This window comes from Lemur catta, chromosome 13 (assembly GCF_020740605.2).
Source record: "Lemur catta isolate mLemCat1 chromosome 13, mLemCat1.pri, whole genome shotgun sequence".
NCBI classification, from domain to species: Eukaryota; Metazoa; Chordata; class Mammalia; order Primates; family Lemuridae; genus Lemur; species Lemur catta.
This window is the reverse complement of record NC_059140.1, coordinates 23,881,325-23,905,586: the sequence shown is the minus strand read 5'-3', so window position 1 is coordinate 23,905,586 and position 24,262 is coordinate 23,881,325. Positions and strand designations below refer to the sequence as shown.

Below are 24,262 nucleotides of genomic sequence, written 5' to 3'. Positions count from 1 at the left end.
TGCTCACCCTCCTGGGCAGTGTATTCACTGTCGATGATCCTGGCCAAACCGAAGTCAGCGATTTTGCAACACAAGGTCTCAGACACCAGGATGTTGGCCGCCCATAGGTAGCGGTGGATAGAATTCATGTGCTCGATGTACGCCATCCCTTCGGTGATCTGGGCTGACATGTCGATCAGTCTCGGGAGGGACAGTCTGCCACTGTCGTCTGTCTTCAGGAAATCCAGCAGGCACCCTCTGGCCACATACTCGGTGACAATATAGATGGGCTCCTTGGGGACCATGGTGTAGAGCCAGACCAGCCTCTCATGCTACAGAGCCTTCATCAGGTTCGACTCACCCAGGAAGGCTTCCGGAGACATCCTTCCCTCATTCAAGGTCTTGATGGCCACCTTCACATTGTTTCTGTAGTAACCCATCCAGACTTCGCCAAACTGCCCTGATCCGAGTTTCCTGACCAGCCTGAGAGACTGCCGGGGGATCTCCCACTTGTCCTGGGCCCAGGGGTTATGAGGAGCAAGGCTGACGCAGGGCATGATCAGCCTCTGGCACAAACCATCCCCTTTCTTGCAGTAGTGCTGCACCAGGGCCTGGAGCGAGGGGAAGGTGACTTGGGGAGAGATGTAGCAGCCCCATTCCTCCAGGGAGCGGATCTTATAGTGCTTGAATATTTCACCCTGGGCGGTGACATCCTTCACGGACAGGGAGAAGGCACCTTTGCTGGTTTCACTCTCTCTGATGAGAAAGGAGCCGGCCTCTCACACAAAGGCGCACTTCTCATGTCTGGCGCTAGTCCAACAAACCCAGGACTGACAGAGGCCCTGCACTTGCCACCGCAGAAAAGTATCTCATCTCCAAAGAAGGATTCTTACGCTAACGGTTGAAAAGGGCTCCAGTTCTTGAAACAGTGGTGAAAGGATGGTGAAATAATACTGAAAACAATCCTATCTTCCAAGGCTCCGGTGACAGCTATGGGAAATAGCAAGTTACCTGGGCCTCAGCAGAGGTTTCTCTGCAAAAAGCATCATAGGCCTCAGGATGCAGAGAAGGACCTCGTGACTATTACGGTGCAAAACATTATGGAAATGGCAAATAATTACCAACATACTGGTGATTTCAAAAGTGTCAGGATGAAATCTGAAGCACGATCCACACTTTTCCCATCTCACGCAAATATGCACTTACAAGCTCTGTAGGTAAGCAAATCAAAGACAGGGCTAACAGAAGCCCCGCACTTAAACCCCACCCAGAAATCTCAACTACCAGGCAGGATTCTTATGCTAATGTGAGAAACCTGCTTGGGTTCTGAAAAAAATGGTGAAACCACAGTGGAATAATACTTGAAAGACCACATTCTTTGTAGTCTCTAGGACCAACTATTGGAAATGCCACGTTTACTGGGCCTCCGCCTGTTTCGTTTGTGAAAACTCTCGGATGCTTAAGGATGCAGAGTCCAACGTTATGACAATTACGGTGAAAAGTGCTACGGAAAAATACCAAATAGTTCTCCACCTAGCGGTTGTTGCAAAAGTTGTGCCACACACCTCTTGGGAAGATCGAGTTACTTTGGCCTAGACTTCGATTGGTCTGGAGAAGGAATCGCCATTCCTAGCTGATGAATCAAATGGTTCTGAAATGAACGGTGAAAAGTGCGGATCCTGTTTCAGTCTTTAGTCTGAAACAGGATCCGCACTATTCACCTGTCCCACAAAGGCGCACGTCTCATGTCTGGCGCTAGTCCAACAAACCCAGGACTGACAGAGGCCCTGCACTTGCCACCCCAGAAAAATATCTCATCTCCAAAGAAGGATTCTTACGCTAACGGTCGAAAAGGGCTCCCGTTCTTGAAACAGTGGTGAAAGGATGGTGAAATAATACTGAAAACAATCCTATCTTCCAAGGCTCTGGTGCCAGCTATGGGAAATAGCAAGTGACCTGGGCCTTAGCAGAGGTTTCTCTGCAGAGAGCATCATAGGCATCAGGATTCATAGACCGACCTCATTAATATTACGTTGCACAACGCTATGGAAACGGCAAATAATTACCAACATACTGGTGACTTGAAAGGTGTTAGGATGAAATCTGAAGCACGATCCACACTTTTCCCATCTCACGCAAATATGCATTTACCAACTCTGGAGGTAAACAAATCAAATGCAGGGCTGACAGAAGACCTGCACTTACACCCCACCCAGAAATCTCAACTACCAGGCAGGATTCTTATGCTAATGCGAGAACCCTGCTCCGGTTGGGAAAACAATGGTGTAACCACGGTGGAATAATACTTAAAAGAGCACTTTCGTTGTAGCCTTAGGACCAACTATTGGAAATGCCAAGTTTACTGGGCCTCCGCCTGTTTCATCTGTGAAAACTGTCATATGATTAACGATGCAGAGACCAACCTTGTGACAATTACGGTGAAAAGTGCTACGGAAAAATACCATATAGTTCTCCACCTAGCGGTTGTACCAAAGGTTGTGCCACACACCTCTTGGAAAGATCGAGTTACTTTGGCCTAGCCTCCGATTGGTCTGGAGAAGGAATCGCCATTCCTAGCTGTTGAATCAAATGATTCTGTAAGGAACGGTAAAAAGTGCGGATCCTGCTTCAGTCTTTAGACTGAAACAGGATCCGCACTATTCACCTGTCCCACAAAGGCGCACTTCTCATGTCTGGCGCTAGTCCAACAAACCCAGGACTGACAGAGGCCCTGCACTTGCCACCCGAGAAAAATATCTTACCTCCAAAGAAGCATTCTTACGGTAACGTTTGAAAAGGGCTCCTGATCTGGAAACAGTGGTGAAAGGATGGTGAAATAATATTGAAAACAATCCTATCTTCCAAGGCTCCAGTGCCAGCTATGGGAAATAGCAATTTACCTGGACCACAGCAGAGGTTTCTCTGCGAAAAGCATCATTGGCTTCAGGATGCAGAGACCGACCTCGTGACTGTTACGGTGCAAAATGCTATGGAAATGGCAAATAATTACCAACATACTGGTGATTTCAAAACTGTCAGGATGAAATCTGAAGCACGATCCACACTTTTCCCATCTCACGCAAATATGCATTTACCAACTCTGGAGGTAAACAAATCAAAGGCAGGGCTGACAGAAGCCCCCCACTTACACCCCACCCAGAAATCTCAACTACCAGGCAGAATTCTTATGCAAATGCGAGAACCCTGCTGGGGTTGTGAAAACAATGGTGAAACCACAGTGCAATAATACTTAAAAGAACACTTTCATTGTAGCCTTAGGACCAAATATTGGAAATGCCAAGTTTACTGGGCCTCCGCCTGTTACGTCTGTGAAAACTCTCGTATGCTTAAGGATGCAGAGACCAACCTTATGACAATTACGGTGAAAAGTGCCACGGAAAAATACCAAATAGTTCTTTTCCTAGCGGTGGTTTCAAAAGTTGTGCCACACACCTCTTAGAAAGATCGAGTTACTTTGGCCTAGCCTCCGATTGGACTGGAGAAGGATTCTGCATTCCTAGCTGATAAATCAAATGATTCTGAAAGGAACGGTGAAAAGTGCGGATCCTGCTTCAGTCTTTAGACTGAAACAGGATGCGCACTATTCACCTGTCCCACAAAGGCGCACTTCTCATTTCTGGCACTAGTCCAACAAACCCAGGACTGACAGAGGCCCTGCACTTGCCACCCCAGAAAAATATCTCATCTCCAAAGAAGGATTCTTACGCTAATGGTTGAATAGGGTCCCGTCCTTGAAACAGTGGTGAAAGGATGGTGAAATAATACTGAAAACAATCCTATCTTTCAAGGCTCCCGTGCCACCTATGGGAAATAGCAGGTTACCTGGGGCTCAGCAGAGTTTTCTCTGAAAAAAGCATCATAGGCTTCAGGATGCAGAGATGGACCTCGTGACTCTTACGGTGAAAAACGCTATGGAAATGGCAAATAATTACCAATATACCGGTGACGTCAAAAGCGTCAGGATGAAATCTGAACCACGATCCACACTTTTCCCATCTCACGCAAATATGCACTTACCAGCTCTGGAGGTAAACAAATCAAAGACAGGGCTGAAAGAAGCCCTGCACTTACACCCCATCCAGAAATCTCAACTACCAGGCAGGATTCTTAAGGTAATGCGAGAACCCTGCTAGGGTTCTGAAAACAATGGTGAAACCACAGTGGAATAACACTTAAAATAATACTTCATTCTAAAAACTGAATCAGGATCCGCACTATTCACCTGTCCCACAAAGGCGCACTTCTCATGTCTGGCGCTAGTCCAACAAAACCAGGACTGACAGAGGCACTGCATTTGCCACCTCAGAAAAATATCTCATCTCCAAAGAAGGATTCTTACGCTAACGGTTGAAAAGGGCTCCCGATCTTGAAACTGTGGTGGAAGGATGGTGAAATAATACTGAAAACGATCCTATCTTCCAGGGCTACGGTGCCAGCTAAGGGAAATAGCAAGTTACCTGGGCCTCAGCAGAGGTATATCTGGGAAAAGCGTCATAGGCTTCAGGATGCAGAGACCGACCTCGTGAATATTACGGTGCAAAACGCTATGGAAATGGCAAATAATTACCAACATACTGGTGATTTCAAACAGTCAGGATGAAATCTGAAGCACGATCCACACATTTCCCATCTCACGCAAATACACACTTACCAGCTCTGGAGGTAGACAAATCAAAGACAGGGCTGACAGAAGCCCTGCACTTACACCCCACCCAGAAATCTCAACTACCAAGCAGGATTCTTATGCTAATACGAGAAACCTGCTTGGGTTCTGAAAACAATGGTGAACCCACACTGGAATAATACTTAAAAGAACACATTGTTTGTAGTCTCTAGGAGCAACTATTGGAAATGCCTCGTTTACTGGGCCTCAGCCTGTTTCGTCTGTGAAAACTCTCGTATGCTTAAGGATGCAGAGACAAACCTTTTGACAATTATGGTGAAAACTGCTATGGAAAAATACCAAATAGTTCTCCCCCTAGCGGTTTTTCAAAAGTTGTGCCACACACCTCTTGGAAAGATCGAGGTACTTTGGCCTAGCCTTCCATTGTACTGGAGAAGGAATCGCCATTCCTAGATGATGAATCAAATGATTCTGAAAGGAACGGTGAAAAGTGCGGATCCTGTTTCACTCTTTAGACTGAAACAGGATCCACACTATTCACCTGTCCCACAAAGGCGCACTTCTCATGTGTGGCGCTAGTCCAACAAACCCAGGACTGACAGAGGCCCTGCACTTGCCACCCCAGAAAAATATCTCATTGCCAAAGAAGGATTCTTCCACTAACGGTTGAAAAGTGCTCCCGTTCTTGAAACAGTGGAGAAAGGATGGTGAAATAATACTGAAAACAATCCTATCTTCCAAGGCTCTTGTGCCAGCTATGGGAAATAGCAAGTTTCCCGGGCCTCAGCAGAGGTTTCTCTGGAAAAAACATCATAGGCTTCAGGATGCAGAGACAGACCTCATGACTATTACGGTGCCAAACGCCATGGAAATGGCAAATAATTACCAACACACTGGTCATTTCAAAGTGCAGGATGAAATCTGAAGCACGATCCACACTTTTCCCATCTCATGCAATTATGCACTTTCCAACTCTGGAGGTAAACAAATCAAAGGCAGGGGTGACAGAAGCCCCGCACTTACACCCCACCCAGAAATCTCAACTACCAGGCAGGATTCTTATGCTAATGCGAGAACCCTGCTCGGGTTCTGAAAATAATGCTGAAACCACAACGGAATAATACTTAAAAGAACACTTTCTTGGTAGTCTCCAGGACCAACTATTGGAAATGCCAAGATTACTGGGCCTCAGCCTGTTTCGTCTGTGAAGACTCTGGTATGCTTAAGGATGCAGAGACCAACCTTATGACAATTATGGTGAAAAGTGCTTCGGAAAAATAACAAATAGTTCTCCACTTAGCGGTTCTTTCAAAAGTTGGGCCACACACCTCTTGGAAAGATGGAGTTACTTTGCCCTAGCCTTCGATTGGTCTGGAGAAGCAATCGCCATTCCTAGCTGATGAATCAAATGATTCTGAAAGGAACGGTGAAAAGTGCGGATCCTGTTTCAGTCTTTAGACTGAAACAGAATCCGCACTATTCACCTGTCCCACAAAGGCGCACTTCTCATGTTTGGCGCTAGTCCAAAAAACCCAGGACTGACAGAGGCCCTGCACTTGGCACCCCAGAAAATTATCTCATCTCCAAAGAAGGATTCTTCCGCTAACGGTTGAAAAGGGCTCCCGTTCTTGAAACAGTGGTGAAAGGATGGTGAAATAATACTGAAAACAATCCTATCTTCCATGGCTCCGGTGCCAGCTATGGGAAATAGCAAGTTACCTGGGCCTCAGCAGAGGTTTCTCTGCAAAAAGCATCATAGGCTTCAGGATGCATAGACCGACCTCATGACTATTACGGTGCCGAACGCCATCGAAATGGCAAGTAATTACCAACACACAGGTCATTTCAAAGTGTCAGGATGAAATCTGAAGCACGATCCACATTTTTCCCATCTCACGCAACTATGCACTTAAGAAATCTGGAGGTAAACAAATCAAAGGCAGGGCTGACAGAAGGCCCGCACTTACACCACACCCAGAAATCTCAACTACCAGGCAGGATTCTTATGCTAATGCGGGAACCCTGCTCGGGTTCTGAAAATAATGCTGAAACCACAACGGAATAATACTTAAAAGAACACTTTCTTGGTAGTCTCTAGGACCAACTATTGGAAATGCCAAGAATCCTGGGCCTCAGCCTGTTTCTTCTGTGAAGACTCTCGTATGCTTAAGGATGCAGAGACCAACCTTATGACAATTACGGTGAAAAGTGCTTCGGAAAAATCACAAATACTTGTCCACTTAGCGGTTCTTTCAAAAGTTGGGCCACACACCTCTTGGAAAGATCGAGTTACTTTGGCCTAGCCTTCGATTGGTCTGGAGAAGCAATCGCCATTCCTAGCTGATGAATCAAATGATTCTGAAAGGAACGGTGAAAACTGCGGATCCTGTTTCAGTCTTTAGACAGAAACAGGATCCACATAATTCACCTGTCCCACAAATGAGCACTTCTCATGTCTGGCCCTAGTCCAACAAACCCAGGACTGACAGAGGCCCTGCACTTGCCACCCCAAAAAAATATCTCATTTCCAAAGAAGGATTCTTCCTCTAACGGCTGAAAAGGGCTCCCGTTCTTGAAACAGTGGTGAAAAAATGGTGAAATAATACTGAAAACAATCCTATCTTCCAAGGCTCCTGTGCCAGCTATGGGAAATAGCAAGTTACCTGGGCCTCAGCAGAGGTGTCTCTGCAAAAAGGATCATCGGCTTCAGGATGCAGAGACCGACCTCATGACTATTACGGTGCCAAACGCCATGGAATTTGCAAATAATTACCAACACACTGATCATTTCAAAGTGTCAGGATGAAATCTGAAGCATGATCCACACTTTTCCCATCTCACGCAAATATGCACTTTCCAACTCTGGAGGTAAACAAATAAAGGCAGGGACTACAGAAGCCCCCCACTTACACCCCACCCAGAAATCTCAACTACCAGGCAGGATTCTTATGCTAATGCGAGAAGGCTGCTCGGGTTCTGAAAATAATGCTGAAACCACAACGGAATAATACTAAGAAGAACACTTTCTTGGTAGTCTCTAGGACGAACTATTGGAAATGCGAAGATTACTGGGCCTCAGCCTGTTTCGTCTGTGAAGACTCTGGTATGCCTAAGGATGCAGAGACCAACCTTATGACAATTACGGTGAAAAGTGCTTCGGAAAAATACCAAATAGTTCTCCACTTAGCGGTTCTTTCAAAAGTTGGGCCACACACCTCTTGGAAACATCGAGTTACTTTGGCGTAGCCTTCGATTGGTCTGGAGAAGCAATCACCATTCCTAGCTGATGATTCAAATTATTCTGAAAGGAACGGTGAAAAGTGCGGATCCTGTTTCAGTCTTTAGACTGAAACAGGATCCGCACTATTCACCTGTCCCACAAAGTTGCACTTCTCATGTCTGGCGCTAGGCCAACAAACCGAGGACTGACAAAGGCCCTGCATTTGCCACCCCAGAAAAATATCTCATCTCTAAAGAAGTATTCTTCCCCTAACGGTTGAAAAGGGCTCCCGTTCTTGAAACAGTGGTGAAAGGATGGTGAAATAATACTGAAAGCAATCCTATCTTCCAAGGCTCTTGTGCCAGCTATGGGAAATAGCAAGTTTCCTGGGCCTCAGCCGAGGTTTCTCTGGAAAAAGCATCATAGGCTTCAGGATGCAGAGACAGACCTCATGACTATTTCGGTGCCAAACGCCATGGAAACGGCAAATAATTACCAACACACTGGTCATTTCAAAGTGTCAGGATGAAATCTGAAGCACGATCCACACTTTTCCCATCTCACGCAAATATGCACTTTCCAACTCTGGAGGTAAACAAATCAAAGGCAGGGCCTACAGAAGCCCTCCCTTACACACCACCCAGAAATCTCAACTACCAGGCAGGATTCTTATGCTAATGCGAGAACACTGCTCGGGTTCTGAAAATAATGCTGAAACCACAACGTAATAATACTTAAAAGAACACATTCTTGGTAGTGTCTAGGATCAACTATTAGAAATGCCAAGATTACTGGGGTCAGCCTGTTTCGTCTGTGAAGACTCTGGTATGCTTAAGAATGAAGAGACCAACCTTATGACAATTACGGTGAAAAGTGCTTCGAAAAAATAACAAATAGTTCTCCACTTAGCGGTTCTTTCAAAAGTTGGGCCACACACCTCTTAGAAAGATCGAGTTACTTTGGCCTAGCCTTCGATTGGTCTGGAGAAGCAATCGCCATTCCTAGCTGATGAATCAAATGATTCTGAAAGGAACGGTGAAAAGTGCGGATCCTGTTTCACTCTTTAGACTGAAACAGGATCCGCACTATTCCCCTGTCCCACAAAGTTGCACTTCTCATGTCTGGCGCTAGTCCAACAAACCGAGGACTGACAAAGGCCCTGCATTTGCCACCACAGAAAAATATCTCATCTCTAAAGAAGTATTCTTCCCCTAACGGTTGAAAAGGGCTCCCGTTCTTGAAACAGTGGTGAAAGGATGGTGAAATAATACTGAAAGCAATCCTATCTTCCAAGGCTCTTGTGCCAGCTATGGGAAATAGCAAGTTTCCTGGGCCTCAGCAGAGGTTTCTCTGGAAAAAGCATCATAGGCTTCAGGATGCAGAGACAGACCTCATGACTATTACGTTGCCAAACGCCATGGAAATGGCAAATAATTACCAACACACTGGTCATTTCAAAGTGCAGGATGAAATCTGAAGCACGATCCACACTTTTCCCATCTCATGCAATTATGCACTTTCCAACTCTGGAGGTAAACAAATCAAAGGCAGGGGTGACAGAAGCCCCGCACTTACACCCCACCCAGAAATCTCAACTACCTGGCAGGATTCTTATGCTAACGCGAGAACCCTGCTCGGGTTCTGAAAATAATGCTGAAACCACAACGGAATAATACTTAAAAGAACACTTTCTTGGTAGTCTCTAGGACCAACTATTGGAAATGCCAAGATTCCGGGGCCTCAGCCTGTTTCGTCTGTGAAGACTCTCGTACGCTTAAGGATGCAGAGACCAACCTTATGACAATTACGGTGAAAAGTGCTTCGGAAAAATCACAAATACTTGTCCACTTAGCGGTTCTTTCAAAAGTTGGGCCACACACCTCTTGGAAAGATCGAGTTACTTTGGCCTAGCCTTCGATTGGTCTGGAGAAGCAATCGCCATTCCTAGCTGATGAATCAAATGATTCTGAAAGGAACGGTGAAAAGTGCGGATCCTGTTTCAGTCTTTAGACAGAAACAGGATCCACATAATTCACCTGTCCCACAAAGGAGCACTTCTCATGTCTGGCCCTAGTCCAACAAACCCAGGACTGACAGAGGCCCTGCACTTGCCACCCCAAAAAAATATCTCATCTCCAAAGAAGGATTCTTCCGCTAACGGCTGAAAAGGGCTCCCGTTCTTGAAACAGTGGTGAAAAAATGGTGAAAAAATACTGAAAACAATCCTATCTTCCAAGGCTCCTGTGCCAGCTATGGGAAATAGCAAGTTACCTGGGCCTCAGCAGAGGTGTCTCTGCAAAAAGGATCATCGGCTTCAGGACGCAGAGACCGACCTCATGACTATTACGGTGCCAAACGCCATGGAATTTGCAAATAATTACCAAGACACTGGTCATTTCAAAGTGTCAGGATGAAATCTGAAGCACGATCCACACTTTTCCCATCTCACGCAAATATGCACTTTCCAACTCTGGAGGTAAACAAATAAAGGCAGGGCCTACAGAAGCCCCCCACTTACACCCCACCCAGAAATCTCAACTACCAGGCAGGATTCTTATGCTAATGCGAGAACCCTGCTCGGGTTCTGAAAATAATGCTGAAACCACAACGGAATAATACTAAGAAGAACACATTCTTGATAGTCTCTAGGACGAACTATTGGAAATGCGAAGATTACTGGGCCTCAGCCTGTTTCGTCTGTGCAGACTCTGGTATGCCTAAGGATGCAGAGACCAACCTTATGACAATTACGGTGAAAAGTTCTTCGGAAAAATACCAAATAGTTCTCCACTTAGCGGTTCTTTCAAAAGTTGGGCCACACACCTCTTGGAAACATCGATTTACTTTGGCCTAGCCTTCGATTGGTCTGGAGAAGCAATCGCCATTCCTAGCTGATGCTTCAAATTATTCTGAAAGGAACGGTGAAAAGTGCGGATCCTGTTTCAGTCTTTAGACTGAAACAGGATCCGCACTATTCACCTGTCCCACAAAGTTGCACTTCTCATGTCTGGCGCTAGTCCAACAAACCGAGGACTGACAAAGGCCCTGCATTTGCCACCACAGAAAAATATCTCATCTCTAAAGAAGTATTCTTCCCCTAACGGTTGAAAAGGGCTCCCGTTCTTGAAACAGTGGTGAAAGGATGGTGAAATAATACTGAAAGCAATCCTATCTTCCAAGGCTCTTGTGCCAGCTATGGGAAATAGCAAGTTTCCTGGGCCTCAGCAGAGGTTTCTCTGGAAAAAGCATCATAGGCTTCAGGATGCAGAGACAGACCTCATGACTATTACGTTGCCAAACGCCATGGAAATGGCAAATAATTACCAACACACTGGTCATTTCAAAGTGCAGGATGAAATCTGAAGCACGATCCACACTTTTCCCATCTCATGAAATTATGCACTTTCCAACTCTGGAGGTAAACAAATCAAAGGCAGGGGTGACAGAAGCCCCGCACTTACACCCCACCCAGAAATCTCAACTACCAGGCAGGATTCTTATGCTGATGCGAGAACCCTGCTCGGGTTCTGAAAATAATGCTGAAACCACAACGGAATAATACTAAGAAGAACACTTCCTTGCTAGTCTCTAGGACCAACTATTGGAAATGCGAAGATTACTGGGCCTCAGCCTGTTTCGTCTGTGAAGACTCTGGTATGCCTAAGGATGCAGAGACCAACCTTATGACAATTACGGTGAAAAGTGCTTCGGAAAAATACCAAATAGGTCTCCACTTAGCGGTTCTTTCAAAAGTTGGACCACACACCTCTTGGAAACATCGAGTTACTTTGGCCTAGCCTTCGATTGGTCTGGAGAAGCAATCGCCATTCCTAGCTGATGATTCAAATTATTCTGAAAGGAACGGTGAAAAGTGCGGATCCTGTTTCAGTCTTTAGACTGAAACAGGATCCGCACTATTCACCTGTCCCACAAAGTTGCACTTCTCATGTCTGGCGCTAGTGCAACAAACCGAGGACTGACAAAGGCCCTGCATTTGCCACCCCAGAAAAATATCTCATCTCTAAAGAAGTATTCTTCCCCTAACGGTTGAAAAGGGCTCCCGTTCTTGAAACAGTGGTGAAAGGATGGTGAAATAATACTGAAAGCAATCCTATCTTCCAACGCTCTTGTGCCAGCTATGGGAAATAGCAAGTTACCTGGGCCTCAGCAGAGGTTTCTCTGGAAAAAGCATCATAGGCTTCAGGATGCAGAGACAGACCTCATGACTATTACGTTGCCAAACGCCATGGAAATGGCAAATAATTACCAACACACTGGTCATTTCAAAGTGCAGGATGAAATCTGAAGCACGATCCACACTTTTCCCATCTCATGCAATTATGCACTTTCTAACTCTGGAGGTAAACAAATCAAAGGCAGGGGTGACAGAAGCCCCCCACTTACACCCCACCCAGAAATCTCAACTACCAGGCAGGATTCTTATGCTAATGCGAGAACCCTGCTCGGGTTCTGAAAATAATGCTGAAACCACAACGGAATAATACTTAAAAGAACACTTTCTTGGTAGTCTCTAGGACGAACTATTGGAAATGCTAAGATTACTGTGCCTCAGCCTGTTTCGTCCGTGAAGACTCTGGTATGCGTAAGGATGCAGAGACCAACCTTATGACAATTACGGTGAAAAGTGCTTCGGAAAAATACCAAATAGTTCTCCACTTAGCGGTTCTTTCAAAAGTTGGGCCACACACCTCTTGAAAAGATCGAGTTACTTTGGCCTAGGCTTCGATAGGTCTGGAGAAGCAATCGCCATTCCTAACTGATGAATCAAATGATTCTGAAAGGAACGGTGAAAAGTGCGGATCCTGTTTCAGTCTTTAGACAGAAACAGGATCCGCACTATTCACCAGTCCCAAAAAGGCACAATTCTCATGTCTGGCGCTAGTCCAACAAACCCAGGACTGACAGAGGCCCTGCACTTGCCACCCCAGAAAAATATCTCATCTCCAAAGAAGGATTCTTCCGCTAACGGTTGAAAAGGGCTCCAGTTCTTGAAACAGTGGTGAAAGGATGGTGAAATAATACTGAAAACAATCCTATCTTCCAAGGCTCCTGTGCCAGCTATGGGAAATAGCAAGTTACCTGGGCCTCAGCAGAGGTTTCTCTGCAAAAAGCGTCATAGGCTTCAGGATGCAGAGACCGACCTCATGACTATTACGGTGCCAAGCGCCATGGAAATGGCAAATAATTACCAACACAGTGGTCATTTCAAAGTGTCAGGATGAAATCTGAAGCACGATCCACACTTTTGCCATCTCACACAAATATGCACTTTCCAACTCTGGAGGTAAACAAATGAAAGACAGGGCCTACAGAAGCCCCGCGCTTACACCCCATCCAGAAATCTCAACTACCAAGCAGGATTCTCATGCTAATGCGAGAACCCTGCTCGGGTTCTGAAAATAATGCTGAAACCACAACGGAATAATACTTAAAAGAACACTTTCTTGGTAGTCTCTAGGACCAACTATTGGAAATGCCAAGATTACTGGGCCTCAGCCTGTTTCGACTGTGAAGACTCTCGTATGCTTAACGATGCAGAGACCAACCTTATGACAATTACGGTGAAAAGTGCTTTGGAAAAATAACAAATAGTTCTCCACTTAGCGGTTCTTTCCCAAGTTGGGCCACACACCTCTTGGAAAGATCGAGTTACTTTGGCCTAGCCTTCGATTGGTCTGGAGAATCAATCGCCATTCCTAGCTGATGAATCAAATGATTCTGAAAGGAACGGTGAAAAGTGCGGATCCTGTTTCACTCTTTAGACTGAAACAGGATCCACACTATTCACCTGTCCCACAAAGGCGCACTTCTCATGTCTGGCGCTAGTCCAACAAACCCAGGACTGACAGAGGCCCTGCACTTGCCACCCCAGAAAAATATCTCATCTCCAAAGAAGGATTCTTCCGCTAACGGTTGAAAAGGGCTCCCGTTCTTGAAACAGTGGAGAAAGGATGGTGAAATAATACTGAAAACAATCCTATCTTCCAAGGCTCTTGTGCCAGCTATGGGAAATAGCAAGTTACCTGGGCCTCAGCAGAGGTTTCTCTGCAAAAAGCATCATAGGCTTCAGGATGCAGAGACCGACCTCATGACTATTACGGTGCCAAACACCATGGAAATGGCAAGTAATTACCAACACACAGGTCATTTCAAAGTGTCAGGATGAAATCTGAAGCACGATCCACATTTTTCCCATCTCACGCAACTATGCACTTAAGAAATCTGGAGGTAAACAAATCAAAGGCAGGGCTGACAGAAGCCCTGCACTTACACCCCACCGAGAAATCTCAACTACCAGGCAGGATTCTTATGCTAATGCGAGAACCCTGCTCGGGTTCTGAAAATAATGCTGAAACCACAACGGAATAATACTTAAAAGAACACTTTCTTGGTAGTCTCTAGGACCAACTATTGGAAATGCCAAGATTCCTGGGCCTCAGCCTGTTTCGTCTGTGAAGACTCTCGTATGCTTAAGGATGCAGAGACCAACCTTATGACAATTACGGTGAAAAGTGCTTCGGAAAAATCACAAATACTTGTCCACTTAGCGGTTCTTTCAAAAGTTGGGACACACACCTCTTGGAAAGATCGAGTTACTTTGGCCTAGCCTTCGATTGGTCTGGAGAAGCAATCGCCATTCCTAGCTGATGAATCAAATGATTCTGAAAGGAACGGTGAAAAGTGCGGATCCTGTTTCAGTCTTTAGACAGAAACAGGATCCACATAATTCACCTGTCCCACAAAGGAGCACTTCTCATGTCTGGCCCTAGTCCAACAAACCCAGGACTGACAGAGGCCCTGCACTTGCCACCCCAACAAAATATCTCATCTCCAAAGAAGGATTCTTCCGCTAACGGCTGAAAAGGGCTCCCGTTCTTGAAACAGTGGTGAAAAAATGGTGAAATAATACTGAAAACAATCCTATCTTCCAAGGCTCCTGTGCCAGCTATGGGAAATAGCAAGTTACCTGGGGCTCAGCAGAGGTGTCTCTGCAAAAAGGATCATCGGCTTCAGGATGCAGAGACCGACCTCATGACTATTACGGTGCCAAACGCCATGGAATTTGCAAATAATTACCAACACACTGGTCATTTCAAAGTGTCAGGATGAAATCTGAAGCACGATCCACACTTTTCCCATCTCACGCAAATATGCACTTTCCAACTCTGGAGGTAAACAAATAAAGGCAGGGCCTACAGAAGCCCCCCACTTACACCCCACCCAGAAATCTCAACTACCAGGCAGGATTCTTATGCTAATGCGAGAACCCTGCTCGGGTTCTGAAAATAATGCTGAAACCACAACGGAATAATACTAAGAAGAACACTTTCTTGGTAGTCTCTAGGACGAACTATTTGAAATGCGAAGATTACTGGGCCTCAGCCTGTTTCGTCTGTGAAGACTCTGGTATGCCTAAGGATGCAGAGACCAACCTTATGACAATTACGGTGAAAAGTGCCTTTGAAAAATACCAAATAGTTCTCCACTTAGCGGTTCTTTCAAAAGTTGGGCCACACACCTCTTGGAAACATCGAGTTACTTTGGCCTAGCCTTTGATTGGTCTGGAGAAGCAATCGCCATTCCTAGCTGATGATTCAAATTATTCTGAAAGGAACGGTGAAAAGTGCGGATCCTGTTTCAGTCTTTAGACTGAAACAGGATCCCCACTATTCACGTGTCCCACAAAGTTGCACTTCTCATGTCTGGCGCTAGTCCAACAAACCGAGGACTGACGAAGGTCCTGCATTTGCCACCACAGAAAAATATCTCATCTCTAAAGAAGTATTCTTCCCCTAACGGTTGAAAAGGGCTCCCGTTCTTGAGACAGTGGTGAAAGGATGGTGAAATAATACTGAAAGCAATCCTATCTTCCAAGGCTCTTGTGCCAGCTATGGGAAATAGCAAGTTTCCTGGGCTTCAGCAGAGGTTTCTCTGGAAAAAGCATCATAGGCTTCAGGATGCAGAGACAGACCTCATGACTATTACGTTGCCAAACGCCATGGAAATGGCAAATAATTACCAACACACTGGTCATTTCCAAGTGCAGGATGAAATCTGAAGCACGATCCACACTTTTCCCATCTCATGCAATTATGCACTTTCCAACTCTGGAGGTAAACAAATCAAAGGCAGCGGTGACAGAAGCCCCGCACTTACACCCCACCCAGAAATCTCAACTACCAGGCAGGATTCTTATGCTAACGCGAGAACCCTGCTCGGGTTCTGAAAATAATGCTGAAACCACAACGTAATAATACTTAAAAGAACACATTCTTGGTAGTGTCTAGGATCAACTATTAGAAATGCCAAGATTACTGGGGTCAGCCTGTTTCGTCTGTGAAGACTCTGGTATGCTTAAGAATGAAGAGACCAACCTTATGACAATTACGGTGAAAAGTGCTTCGAAAAAATAACAAATAGTTCTCCACTTAGCGGTTCTTTCAAAAGTTGGGCCACACACCTCTTAGAAAGATCGAGTTACTTTGGCCTAGCCTTCGATTGGTCTGGAGAAGCAATCGCCATTCCTAGCTGATGAATCAAATGATTCTGAAAGGAACGGTGAAAAGTGCGGATCCTGTTTCAGTCATTAGACAGAAACAGATCCGCACTATTCACCTGTCCCACAAAGGCGCACTTCTCATGTCTGGCCCTAGTCCAACAAACCCAGGACTGACAGAGGCCCTGCACTTGCCACCCCAGAAAAATATTTCATCTCCAAAGAAGGATTCTTCCGCTAATGGTTGAAAAGGGCTCCCGTTCTTGAAACAGTGGTGAAAGGATGGTGAAATAATACTGAAAACAATCCTATCTTCCAAGGCTCCTGTGTCAGCTATGGGAAATAGCAAGTTACCTGGGCCTCAGGAGAGGTTTCTCTGCAAAAAGCGTCATAGGCTTCAGAGTGCAGACACCGACCTCATGAGTATTACGGTGCCAAACGCCATGGAAATGGCAAATAATTACCAACACACTGGTCATTTCAAGGTGTCAGGATGAAATCTGAAGCACGATCCACACTTTTCCCATCTCACGCAAATATGCACTCTCCAACTCTAGAGGTAAACAAATCAAAGGCAGGGCCTACAGAAGACCCGCGCTTACACCCCACCCAGAAATCTCAACTACCAGGCAGGATTCTTATGCTAATGCGAGAACCCTGCTTGGGTTCTGAAAATAATGCTGAAACCACAATGGAATAATACTTAAAAGAACACTTCCTTGCTAGTCTCTAGGACCAACTATTGGAAATGCCAAGATTACTGGGCCTCAGCCTGTTTCTTCTGTGAAGACTCTGGTATGCTTAAGGATGCAGAGACCAACCTTATGACAATTACGGTGAAAATTGCCTCGGAAAAATACCAAATAGTTCTCCAAGTAGCGGTTCTTTCAAAAGTTGGGCCACACACCTCTTGGAAAGATCGAGTTACTTTGGCCTAGCCTTCGATTGGTCTGGAGAAGCAATCGCCATTCCTAGCTGATGAATCAAATGATTCTGAAAGGAACGGTGAAAAGTGCGGATCCTGTTTCAGGCTTTAGACTGAAACAGGATCCGCACTATTCACCTGTCCCACAAAGGCGCACTTCTCATGTCTGGCGCTAGTCCAACAAACCCAGGACTGACAGAGGCACTGCACTTGGCACCCCAGAAAATTATCTCATCTCCAAAGAAGGATTCTTCCGCTAACGGTTGAAAAGGGCTCCCGTTCTTGAAACAGTGGTGAAAGGATGGTGAAATAATACTGAAAACAATCCTATCTTCCATGGCTCCCGTGCCAGCTATGGGAAATAGCAAGTTACCTGGGCCTCAGCAGAGGTTTCTCTGCAAAAAGCATCATAGACTTCAGGATGCAGAGACCGACCTCATGACTATTACGGTGCCAAACGCCATGGAAATGGCAAGTAATTACCAACACACTGGTCATTTCAAAGTGTCAGGATGAAATCTGAAGCACGATGCACACTTTTCCCATCTCACGCAATTATGCACTTACCAACTCTGGAGGTAAACAAATCAAAGGCAGGGCTGACAGAAGCCCCGCACTTACACCCCACCCAGAAATCTCAACTACTAGGCAGGATTTTTATGCTAATGCGAGAACCCTGCTCGGTTTATGAAAATAATGCTGAAACCACAACGGAATAATACTTAAAAGAACACTTTCTTGGTAGTCTCTAGGACCAACTATTGGAAATGCCAAGATTACTGGGCCTCAGCCTGTTTCGACTGTGAAGACTCTGGTATGCCTAAGGATGCAGAGACCAACCTTATGACAATTACGGTGAAAAGTACTTTGGAAAAATACCAAATAGTTCTCCACTTAGCGGTTCTTTCAAAAGCTGGGCCACACACCTCTTGGAAAGATGGAGTTACTTTGGCCAGGCCTTCGATTGGTCTGGAGAAGCAATCGGCATTCCTAGCTGATGAATCAAATGATTCTGAAAGGAACGGTGAAAAGTGCGGATCCTGTTTCAGTCTTTAGACTGAAACAGGATCCGCACTATTCACCTGTCCCAGAAAGGCGCACTTCTCATGTCTGGCGCTAGTCCAACAAACCCAGGACTGACAGAGGCCCTGTACTTGCCACCCCAAAAAATTATCTCATCTCCAAAGAAGGATTCTTCCGCTAACGGTTGAAAAGGGCTCCCGTTCTTGAAAGAGTGGTGAAAGGATGGTGAAATAATACTGAAAACAATCCTATCTTCCAAGGCTCCTGTGCCAGCTATGGGAAATAGCAAGTTACGTGGGCCTTAGCAGAGGTGTCTTTGCAAAAAGGATCATCGGCTTCAGGATGCAGAGACCGACCTCATGACTATTACGGTGCCAAACGCCATGGAAATGGCAAATAATTACCAACACACTGGTCATTACAAAGTGTCAGGATGAAATCTGAAGCACGATCCACACTTTTCCCATCTCACGCAATTATGCACTTTCCAACTCTGCAGGTAAGCAAATCAAAGGCAGGGCCTACAGAAGCCCCCCACTTACACCCCACCCAGAAATCTCAACTACCAGGCAGGATTCTTATGCTAATGCGAGAACCCTGCTCGGGTTCTGAAAATAATGCTGAAACCACAACGGAATAATACTAAGAAGAACACTTTCTTGGTAGTCTCTAGGACCAACTATTGGAAATGCGAAGATTCCTGGGCCTCAGCCTGTTTCGTCTGTGAAGACTCTCGTATGCTTAAGGATGCAGAGACCAACCTTATGACAATTACAGTGAAAAGTGCTTCGGAAAAATACCAAATAGTTCTCCACTTAGCAGTTCTTTGAAAAAGTTGGGCCACACACCTCTTGGAAAGATCGAGTTACTTTGGCCTAGCCTTCGATTGGTCTGGAGAAGCAATCGCCATTCCTAGCTGATGAATCAAATGATTCTGAAAGGAACAGTGAAAAGTACGGATCCTGTTTCAATCTTTAGACTGAAACAGGATCCGCACTATTCACCTGTCCCACAAAGGCGCACTTCTCATGTCTGGAGCTAGTCCAACAAAGCCAGGACTGACAGAGACCCTGCACTTGCCACCCCAGAAAAATATATCATCTCCAAAGAGGGATTCTTCCGCTAACGGTTGAAAAGGGCTCCAGTTCTTGAAACAGTGGTGAAAGGATGGTGAAATAATACTGAAAACAATCCTATCTTCCAAGGCTCCTGTGCCAGCTATGGGAAATAGCAAGTTACCTGGGCCTCAGCAGAGGTGTCTCTGCAAAAAGCGTCATAGGCTTCAGGATGCAGAGACCGACCTCATGACTATTACGGTGCCAAGCGCCATGCAAATACCAAATAATTACCAACACACTGGTCATTTCAAAGTGTCAGGATGAAATCTGAAGCACGATGCACACTTTTCCCATCTCACGCAATTATGCACTTACCAACTCTGGAGGTAAACAAATCAAAGGCAGGGCTGACAGAAGCCCCGCACTTACACCCCACCCAGAAATCTCAACTACTAGGCAGGATTTTTATGATAATGCGAGAACCCTGCTCGGGTTCTGAAAATAATGCTGAAACCACAACGGAATAATACTTAAAAGAACACTTTCTTGGTAGTCTCTAGGACCAACTATTGGAAATGCCAAGATTACTGGGCCTCAGCCTGTTTCGACTGTGAAGACTCTCGTATGCTTAAGGATGCAGAGACCAACCTTATGACAATTACGGTGAAAAGTGCTTCGGAAAAATACCAAATAGTTCTCCACTTAGCGGTTCTTTCAAAAGTTGGGCCACACACCTCTTGGAAAGATCGAGTTACTTTGGCCTAGCTTTCGATTGGTCTGGAGAAGCAATCGCCATTCCTAGCTGATGAATCAAATGATTCTGAAAGGAACGGTGAAAAGTGCGGATCCTGTTTCACTCTTTAGACTGAAACAGGATCCACACTATTCACCTGTCCCACAAAGGCGCACTTCTCATGTCTGGCGCTAGTCCAACAAACCCAGGACTGACAGAGGCCCTGTACTTGCCACCCCAAAAAATTATCTCATCTCCAAAGAAGGATTCTCCCGCTAACGGTTGAAAAGGGCTCCCTTTCTTGAAACAGTGGTGAAAGGATGGTGAAATAATACTGAAAACAATCCTATCTTCCAAGGCTCCTGTGTCAGCTATGGGAAATAGCAAGTTACCTGGGCCTCAGCAGAAGTTTCTCTGCAAAAAGCGTCATAGGCTTCAGAGTGCAGACACCGACCTCATGAGTATTACGGGGCCAAACGCCATGGAAATGGCAAAAAATTACCAACACACTGGTCATTTCAAAGTGTCAGGATGAAATCTGAAGCACGATCCACACTTTTCCCATCTCACGCAAATATGCACTCCCCAACTCTAGAGGTAAACAAATCAAAGGCAGGGCCTACAGAAGACCCGCGCTTACACCCCACCCAGAAATCTCAACTACCAGGCAGGATTCCTATGCTAATGCGAGAACCCTGCTCGGGTTCTGAAAATAATGCTGAAACCACAACGGAATAATACTTAAAAGAACACTTTCTTGGTAGTCTCTAGGACCAACTATTGGAAATGCGAATTTTATTGGGCCTCAGCCTGTTTGGTCTGTGAAAACTCTCGTATGCTTAAGGATGCAGAGACCAACGTTATGACAATTACCGTGAGAAGTGCTTCGGAAAAATACCAAATAGTTCTCCACTTAGCGGTTCTTGGAAAAGTTCGGCCACACACCTCTTGGAAAGATCGAGTTACTTTGGCCTAGCCTTCGATTGGTGTGGAGAAGCAATCGCCATTCCTAGCTGATTAATCAAATGATTCTGAAAGGAACGGTGAAAAGTGCGTATCCTGTTTCAGTCTTTATACTGAAACAGGATCCGCACTAATCACCTGTCCCACAAAGGCGCACTTCTCATCTCTGGCGCTAGTCCAACAAACCCAGGACTGACAGAGGCCCTGCACTTGCCACCCCAGAAAAATATCTCATCTCCAAAGAAGGATTCTTCCGCTAACGGTTGAAAAGGGCTCCCGTTCTTGAAACAGTGGAGAAAGGATGGTGAAATAATACTGAAAACAATCCTATCATCCAAGGCTCCTGTGCCAGCTATGGGAAATATCAAGTTACCTGGGCCTCAGCAGAGGTTTCTCTGCAAAAAGCATCATAGTCTTCAGGATGCAGAGACTGACCTCATGACTATTACGGTGCCAAACGCCATGGAAATGCAAATAATTACCAACACACTGGTCATTTCACAGTGTCAGGATGAAATCTGAAGCACGATCCACACTTTTCCCATCTCACGCAATTATGCACTTACCAACTCTGGAGGTAAACAAATCAAAGGCAGGGCTGACAGAAGCCCCGCACTTACACCCCACCCAGAAATCTCAACTACCAGGCAGGATTCTTATGCTAACGCGAGAACGCTGCTCGGGTTCTGAAAATAATTCTGAAACCACAACGTAATAATACTTAAAAGAACACATTCTTGGTAGTGTCTAGGATCAACTATTAGAAATGCCAAGATTACTGGGGTCAGCCTGTTTCGTCTGTGAAGACTCTGGTGTGCTTAAGGATGCAGAGACCAACCTTATGACAATTACGGTGAAAAGTGCTTCGGAAAAATAACAAATGGTTCTCCACTTAGCGGTTCTTTCAAAAGTTGGGCCACACACCTCTTGAAAAGATCGAATTACTTTGGCCTAGCCTTCGATTGGTCTGGAGAAGCAATCGCCATTCCTAGCTGATGAATCAAATGATTCTGAAAGGAACGGTGAAAAGTGCGGACCCTGTTTCACTCTTTAGAGAGAAAGAGGATCCGCACTATTCACCTGTCCCACAAAGGCACAATTTTCATGTCTGGCGCTAGTCCAACAAACACAAGACTAACAGAGGCCCTGCATTTGCCACCCCAGAAAAATATCTCATCTCCAAAGAAGGATTCTTCCGCTAACGGTTGAAAAGGGCTCCAGTTCTTGAAACAGTGGTGAAAGGATGCTGAAATAATACTGAAAACAATCCTATCTTCCAAGGCTCCTGTGCCAGCTATGGGAAATAGCAAGTTACCTGGGCCTCAGCAGAGGTTTCTCTGCAAAAAGCGTCATAGGCTTCAGGATGCAGAGACCGACCTCATGACTATTATGGTGCCAAGCGCCATGCAAATGGCAAATAATTACCAACACCCTGGTCATTTCAAAGTGTCAGGATGAAATCTGAAGCACGATGCACACTTTTCCCATCTCACGCAATTATGCACTTACCAACTCTGGAGGTAAACAAATCAAAGGCAGGGCTGACAGAAGCCCCGCACTTACACCCCACCCAGAAATCTCAACTACCAGGCAGGATTTTTATGCTAATGCGAGAACCCTGCTCGGTTTATGAAAATAATGCTGAAACCACAACGGAATAATACTTAAAAGAACACTTTCTTGGTAGTCTCTAGGACCAACTATTGGAAATGCCAAGATTACTGGGCCTCAGCCTGTTTCGACTGTGAAGACTCTCGTATGCTTAAGGATGCAGAGACCAACCTTATGACAATTACGGTGAAAAGTGCTTCGGAAAAATAACAGATAGTTCTCCACTTAGCGGTTCTTTCCCAAGTTGGGCCACACACCTCTTGGAAAGATCGAGTTACTTTGGCCTAGCCTTCGATTGGTCTGGAGAAGCAATCGCCATTCCTAGCTGATGAATCAAATGATTCTGAAAGGAACGGTGAAAAGTGCGGATCCTGTTTCACTCTTTAGACTGAAACAGGATCCACACTATTCACCTGTCCCACAAAGGCGCACTTCTCATGTCTGGCGCTAGTCCAACAAACCCAGGACTGACAGAGGCCCTGTACTTGCCACCCCAAAAAATTATCTCATCTCCAAAGAAGGATTCTTCGGCTAATGGTTGAAAAGGGCTCCCCTTCTTGAAACAGTGGTGAAAGGATGGTGAAATAATACTGAAAACAATCCTATCTTCCAAGGCTCCTGTTTCAGCTATGGGAAATAGCAAGTTACCTGGGCCTCAGCAGAGGTTTCTCTGCAAAAAGCGTCATAGGCTTCAGAGTGCAGACACCGACCTCATGAGTATTACGGTGCCAAACGCCATGGAAATGGCAAATAATTACCAACACACTGGTCATTTCACAGTGTCAGGATGAAATCTGAAGCACGATCCACACTTTTCCCATCTCACGCAATTATGCACTTACCAACTCTGGAGGTAAACAAATCAAAGGCAGGGCTGACAGAAGCCCCGCACTTACACCCCACCCAGAAATCTCAACTACCAGGCAGGATTCTTATGCTAACGCGAGAACGCTGCTCGGGTTCTGAAAATAATTCTGAAACCACAACGTAATAATACTTAAAAGAACACATTCTTGGTAGTGTCTAGGATCAACTATTAGAAATGCCAAGATTACTGGGGTCAGCCTGTTTCGTCTGTGAAGACTCTGGTGTGCTTAAGGATGCAGAGACCAACCTTATGACAATTACGGTGAAAAGTGCTTCGGAAAAATAACAAATGGTTCTCCACTTAGCGGTTCTTTCAAAAGTTGGGCCACACACCTCTTGAAAAGATCGAATTACTTTGGCCTAGCCTTCGATTGGTCTGGAGAAGCAATCGCCATTCCTAGCTGATGAATCAAATGATTCTGAAAGGAACGGTGAAAAGTGCGGACCCTGTTTCACTCTTTAGAGAGAAAGAGGATCCGCACTATTCACCTGTCCCACAAAGGCACAATTTTCATGTCTGGCGCTAGTCCAACAAACACAAGACTAACAGAGGCCCTGCACTTGCCACCCCAGAAAAATATCTCATCTCCAAAGAAGGATTCTTCCGCTAACGGTTGAATAGGGCTCCAGTTCTTGAAACAGTGGTGAAAGGATGCTGAAATAATACTGAAAACAATCCTATCTTCCAAGGCTCCTGTGCCAGCTATGGGAAATAGCAAG

General features: G+C 45.5%; 1 protein-coding gene across 1 annotated transcript in view; it reads right to left on the bottom strand.

The window, feature by feature from the left end:
• Positions 1-24,262, bottom strand: part of LOC123649064 (tyrosine-protein kinase SRK2-like) — a 178,001-nt gene that overhangs the window by 769 nt on the left and 152,970 nt on the right. Inside the window, 1 exon segment of the mRNA XM_045566989.1 lies at positions 8-757. Within this exon segment, the coding sequence (XP_045422945.1) occupies positions 8-757 (750 nt within the window).